Source organism: Sinocyclocheilus anshuiensis, unplaced genomic scaffold (assembly GCF_001515605.1).
Source record: "Sinocyclocheilus anshuiensis isolate Anshui unplaced genomic scaffold, SAMN03320099.WGS_v1.1 scaffold1646, whole genome shotgun sequence".
Classification (NCBI taxonomy): domain Eukaryota; kingdom Metazoa; phylum Chordata; class Actinopteri; order Cypriniformes; family Cyprinidae; genus Sinocyclocheilus; species Sinocyclocheilus anshuiensis.
In genome coordinates this window covers 78411-85195 of record NW_015547838.1, presented here as the reverse complement: position 1 = coordinate 85195, position 6785 = coordinate 78411, and the positions used below count along the sequence as shown (strand labels likewise).

The 6785-nt window shown below is 33.5% G+C and overlaps 1 protein-coding gene and 1 long non-coding RNA gene across 2 annotated transcripts in view; one reads left to right on the top strand and one right to left on the bottom strand.

Moving 5' to 3' along the window:
• Positions 1-4509, bottom strand: part of LOC107704645 (phosphoethanolamine N-methyltransferase 3-like) — a 12875-nt gene extending 8366 nt beyond the window's left edge. Inside the window, exons 1-6 of the mRNA XM_016507630.1 lie at positions 4353-4509; positions 3630-3807; positions 2640-2795; positions 1174-1310; positions 146-303; positions 1-63 (exon numbers count right to left, since the gene is read on the bottom strand). Of these exons, the coding sequence (XP_016363116.1) occupies positions 1-63; positions 146-303; positions 1174-1310; positions 2640-2795; positions 3630-3807; positions 4353-4362 (702 nt within the window). The 5' untranslated portion in view covers positions 4363-4509. The remainder of the gene's footprint in view (positions 64-145; positions 304-1173; positions 1311-2639; positions 2796-3629; positions 3808-4352) is intronic.
• On the top strand, positions 3168-3567 carry LOC107704646 (uncharacterized). Its single transcript, XR_001635983.1, has 2 exons — positions 3168-3432; positions 3535-3567. It is a non-coding gene; the product is annotated as an uncharacterized LOC107704646 (long non-coding RNA).
• Positions 4510-6785: the final 2276 nt, after the last annotated feature.

Genomic DNA, 6785 nt, shown 5'->3' with positions numbered 1-6785 from the left:
CTGAACCACATCACGACGAACTTTCTGCATGAGCCAACACAACTGGTTCTGGTTGTTCTTCACCTAAGACAAAACACTTTCAGTTCAATTTTTTATACACAAGGAGTTCATGTCCTTAGAATAGTTTGCTGACTGACTGGTTTACCTTCACATAGGTCTGAACTGTCTTATTGACCACCATGTCAAACCCGTAGCATTTCTTCTCCGTCTTCTCTGATTCGTCCTGCAGGACTGACGTCATCAGGTGGTTGTAGTAAGCAGGACTTCTGTAGAGTGTGGGGTTAAAATCCCGCTTGCAGTCACCTGTGGATGTCAAAAAGACAAACATTAAAATCTATAGAAAAACTTAAACTTCTATAATATTAAAATCATCTTCATAATGCTACTCTAAAGCTGTAATGAAAGCAATAATTAAAGCATGAGGATCAGTGCATGCTATAGGGTTATATCTGTAACTCACATAAAATATAAAACAGCTTTACACTTATTTTATTTCAGCTAGTTGCCAAGGCAACATTTCTCATATTCATTTAGTTTATCCTGATGTACTAAAATAACTGAAACTAAAGCTGAAATAAAATAAAAACTGTACAGACATATTTAAAACAAAACTAATACACACACAACAAAATAACTTGAATAAAACAAAAAAAAGGTTTTTCTAAAAGAAAAACAAAAACAACATATTTATATAAAATATAAAAACGAATTCAAAATATTAATAAAAATATAATAGCATCTCAATTATACTAAAATAACACCACTATACGAAGGAAAAATATATATTTGTTCTTGTAACTGTTAAAAAATGCTATAACTTGTGTCTCTGATTTTTAATTTTTTTTACTGACATACCAAATCCTTTTTATTTTCAATGATAAAATAAATCATGTCCAGCCCTACATTTTTGTGTTCAATAACCTGTTTCAGGCTCCAATAATGCTAATAATAATAATAATGATAATAAACCATGTTCAAAGTGTTCATAATTTATTTGCATAACTATATTTTCTAGCAATACATGTTTGTGACAGTAAGTGCTTATTCATTTAGATTTTTATCACATTGTTTTGTCACCAATCAGAAAACAAGATGACAGTATCATTTGTGAAAATAGAAAATAAAGAAATCATTGCCATTAAGTGTCAAATTATAGGGCATTGTTTCTCTGACCTGACTGGTGAAAGCAGGACTCTCTGAAGAACAGGTAGCCGCCTGGGCGGAGCCACATGAGGAGCTTCTCAGCCAATGATTTCAGCTCCTGATCACTCAGATACATCAACAGCCAATTAGAGAAGACCACATCAAAACTGAAACAGAAAGTGCCAGAGAGATGAAGTGGAAGATGGAGAAAGACATCAAATGAGATGGGATGTACCTTCTCATATCTTTTTATACCCCATGAAATTAAAATTGGATAATAATCTAAAGTACCTTTTTCTGCTATAAAGAAACTTTTGTGGAATGGAACGATTCCATGGGTGTTAAATGTTCTTCATGGAAGCATCAATGCCAATAAAGCAGCTTTACAGTATATTCAAGACTGAAGCTGTGAGCTCTTGTACACTAACACTTGACATACTGTATACACAATTTACTGTCTTTCTTTTCTAGGAAAATAGACCAAAAATACTGATGACTCCTTAGGGGTGTAGCCAAAAGTTTGTCCAATCGATGCTTTCTAAACTGAGAATCACAGCAATGGCACTCTTAACCTATCTGCCTAGAAAACCTTTTAAAAAATCAGTCTTCATCTATTTCATGACGCTTCAGCTTGTGAAAGTCTCAGAGAACCTGACACCTTGTACGTCTGGAGACTAGTTTGCAGTTCTGGAAAATAGTGGCACTGGAGAATAAAGGGTTCCTGATGGTTTCATTCATGGTTTAACACCTAATTCTTCATCTTAATTCTTAATGTCTTTTGCCTTTAATATCTTTTCATCTCAAACTGTTTTTTGTGACTTTTTTTGTGAATCTGCTTAATAATTATACATATCTGAATATGTACCCCTGGACCACAAAACCAGTCTTAAGTCGCTGGGGTATATTTGTAGCAATAGCCAAAAATACATTGTATGGGTCAAAATTATAGATTTTTCTTTTATACCAAAAATCATTAGGATATTAAGTAAAGATCATGTTCCATGAAGCTATTTTGTAAATTTCTTACTGTAAATATTTTAAAACTTAATTTTTGGTTAGTAATATGCATTGCTAAGAACTTCATTTGGACAACTTTAAATGAGATTTTCTCAGTATTTAGATTTTTTTGCACCCTCAGATTCCAGATTTTCAAATAGTTGTATCTCGGCCAAATATTGTCCTGTCCTAACAAACCATACATCAATGGAAAGCTTATTTATTCAACTTTCAGATGCTGTATAAATCTCAATTTCGAAACCCTTATGACTAGTTTTGTGGTCCATGGTCACATATAAGACTTTTTCACTGCGCTCTTTAACAATTATATATCGCAAATAAATTATTATATACAAAATTAATAGTAGTTATTAAGAATTGGTTTGGAATTGGTCAAATGTGCTTGGAAAAAAATATGATCAGAATGTTGGCTGGCATAATAATTCTGCTCGCACTGTAGCTGTGTGTATAGGGCTGAATATACTGATGTTTTCTCTCACCTGTGTTTAGGGAAGTCCAGCTTTGTGACATCAGCTTGGATGAACTCAGCGTTGCCCAGGTGACTGTTGTCCTTTCTGTTCTTTTCCACAAACTTCTCCATGAAGTCCACAGCGGTCACATGACAGGCCTTGCCAATGAGGTGACGTGTGTACCGACTGAAAAGAGCAAAGGTCATGATAACAATGTAGCAAATAAACCATGCTTAAAAGCTCAGTACTGGCCAAGAAACAGTGAAGGCTTTTTTAGAACTTTCAAGATGTTTTACATTGTGATTTTTTTTTTTACTATTAAGTACAATTTCCAGCATTCCTGCAGTTCTGTGAAAAATAATGATAGGACTTATATCTTTACTGTAAAAAAATGTTCGCCTAAATTTTCTTTAAAACTTAAGCATTGTTACTGCCTCATTTTTCAAAGTATATTAACAATTGGCTGTCATTTCAACTCATTTTTAAAAATCCTGTCTTGTTGCATCTGCAAAAAAAAGCAAAAAAAAAAGGACGTTGAAATTGGTTCAGTTTTTTCGATGAGTTCAAGTAATAGTAAAACATATGTTGCCGTGACTTATTGATCTCATCACTTTTTAGTGTTGTTTGTATATATCTTTTATATCTTGTAAAAATAAAGTTTTCATACATTATGATAGTTTTTGATGTGATGCCTTCAGTTTATGATTCAATTTCTAATATGAAAACTATCCTATTAATGAGAATCTAATGAGGATCACAAGTGCATTGGAAATAATGAGAGTGACAGAAAAAGCCCTCAAGTAAAACATCTGGATGCATCACGGTAATTAAATTTGGGACAGTCTGTCATGAAAATAATGTTACATCATAAAAAACAGGTCTCATTTTCTCTATGCAAAACATTAACAGCTATTTTGATTTCAAGGTGAAATATGACTTGGACTTTGTATGGTTAACCCAAACATCAGAAATGTGCAGGTCTCATCGGAATCCAAAGTCAAAGACAATGCCATTACTGACCCAATTCCAGCACCAAGTTCCAGTACATCAGAAGCAGCCAGAGAAGGGAGCAGGGAGAGAATCTCTGGCAGCTCGTGTTGGGTCAGTTCCTGAGCGTTTGAATCCAGCATCATCTCCTCTACTGTTGCGAACTTGGAATGTTCCTTCCAGAACTTCGTCATCATGTTCCTCTCGGTTTCTATGGAGACAAACCCCATCAGGGAAGGATACTGAGGATATTTATATTTCTATATATTTTCTATTCATGGATACCTTTACAAAAATGGACTAAACTCTTAAAAATAAAGGTTCCAAAAGGGCTTTTTTTTTCACAGCAATGCCATAGAAAATCCATTTTGGGTTTCCCAAAGAACTTACTGTACAAACTGTATGTACTATTGCCCTACACCAACCCTACCCCTAAACCTACCCCTTAAGGGAAACTTTGTGCATTTTTACTTTCTCAAAAAAACTCATTCTGTATGATTTACCACATACACGGGTTAAATCCCCTAAATACAAAAATGTATAAAAAAAATTGCAAAATGTATCTACAATTATAACTGAAGTCCAAAAATGATCCAAACATTATTTTCTAGTTCTACTCTGTAAGACTAAACTGAGATATATCTGAGAACAGAGATCATGTTCAAATAGGTTTAATTTCATCATCTCATATATTTGTGTAAATGACATTGTCTATTGACATTGGAAAAAAAAAAGTTCCATGTGTTTTTGTCTTACCTTTTTCCATGATCAGTGAAATAAAATAAAATAAACGGAATATACAGATATAAATCAAACTCTTTTACACCGGAACAGTTTGTTCAGTCAGCCTGTGAGTCTCTTTAAACACTCATGCGCGCTGTCCTGTCCGGGTCTATATGGCTCAGGACTCATAAACCCCGCTGACCACTAGGGCGAAGGGAGGAGACCTGCGCTTTACGCATGAATAATATTGCTAATTCAATCCGGAGGGTTTATGATACGGATTCCCCATCTCAGCCTTACCTCAGTCCAGACTGGCTTCGTTCACAGACGTTTGGACAGGGTGTCGTCAGAGCTGAATGAGACCATTTCCTTACACTTTCTGACTGAACACATGGAGAAGAGAGAGAGACGCCGGTATGCCCCTCCTCGGGCTAATTAATGGTGATGCGGAATTATAAAACAAGCGAAAAATGCAACGTGTAATTAAAACTCTACACGCGCACCGGCATCTGCTGGAAAAGTGCTGACGCGCCTCATGCGCGCTGTAGACAGGAATGCATGCTCGTTGAGCAATATTGCCTCATGCGTTCTAGAGCCTAAAGCTAATGTGAAGAGAAACCTTTAAATTGACAGCCACCAGTTAATATGATAATTCATCTGTATTTCAGTCCCTTATTGCGCCCATGCTGGGTTGTGATTGTGTTGTTTTGTATTATGTTTTATGTGTTTAATGTTGAAAGCAATCGTTTTATATTTCATATAGCAGAAAAATCTCCACATATAGTCATGCATGCAATTACAGCTGAAAACCAGAGAAGAGGCCTATGCCACGCCACTCTAGTGAATATGTTCATTTATTAATAATACACTCTAAAAAAAATGCTGGGTTGTTTCATCCCATCTCTGGGTCAATATGTACTAACCCAGCTGTTGGGTTACATTTTTTAATTACATTTTTTTTTACCCAAAAGTTGGGTTAGTCCATATTTGACCCAAAGTTGGGTTGAAACAACAATCCAGCATTTTCTAGAGTGTATAATTAATTTACCTTATTTCTCAGAATGGTTTTGTTTTTAATGTTTTTAAAATAATTACTGGCTACATTAAAAAAGAATGAATGAATGAATGAATGAATGAGTGTAAGTTGTCATAATTGGAATCTTGCCTTTAAATAAAAAGTAACATCCTGAGTTATTATAAGGTACTGAAAGTAAAACAAAAACAATGATAACCAGCTTAATAAATAAATACATTGCTAAAAAAAAATACAAAAATGACAACAATAAAACAAAACTACTAAAACTATGCAAACAGAAAATATTATTTTTAAAGAAATTAATTCAAATTGTTAATAAAAACTACAATATCTCATATATATTAGCATGATTTGTTAATTTTTTAATAACAATGTAGTCATACTAAATATGAGAGGTATTGGACATTACCATACAGAAGTATCAAGCTCTTGTGTTTAGCAGAAATTATTATCATAAAATCAGATTATATAAAACATACTGTACAAAGTAAAAATATGTCCACCAGCCCTGAGCTGAGATTTTCAAAAATACTCTTACAATAGCCACATGTGACAAAAATATGAAAAAAAGAACAAAAATTATTACTTTCATTCAGCGAGAATGCATTAAATTGATCAAAAGTGGCAGTAAAACTGCTTATGTTACAAAAGATTTCTATTTCAAATAAATGCTGTTCTTTTTAACTTTCTATTCATCAAAGAATCCTGAAAAATAAAATTGATCACAGTTTCCAGAAAAATATGAAGCAAGCAGCACAATTGTTTTCAACATTGATAAATGTGATATGTTTCTTGAGCAGCAAATCAGCCAATTAGAAATTAGTTCTGAAGGATCATGTGACACTGAAGACTGGAGTAATGATGTTGAACTTTTATTTTAAATTGGAATAATATTTCACAATATTACTATTTTTACTGTATTTTTGATCAAATAAATGCAACCTTGGTGAGCAGAACAGACTTCTTTTAAAACCGACCCCAATATACTGAACTATAGTGTAAGTCTGTGATTTTAAGTACAATATAGATCCTCTTGGCCTACTTAATAATTTAGATCATGTGGCTATATGATGTTTAAAAAATAACTTGACATTTTGATTCACAGGCTTAAAATAATATGTGATTATGACATTAGTGAAATAATATAATAGTGCTACACATGTCTAGATATGTCATCTAGCACTTTTTATCGAGATACTGGAGATAAAACAGAGTTCAGCAAAGGACAGATGATGTAAGAGCAAGACATGCTGTTCATTAACCCACCACAGGGCACAAACTCCCAGAATGCCCCAATTTTTCATTAAAATCATAATTACTAAAACATACAATACTAAAACAACCAAAATTAAAATACATAAATACATTGGTAATGTATTACATTAGAAAAATACACACTAACACACTCATTGTCACGTTGTGCGCACACA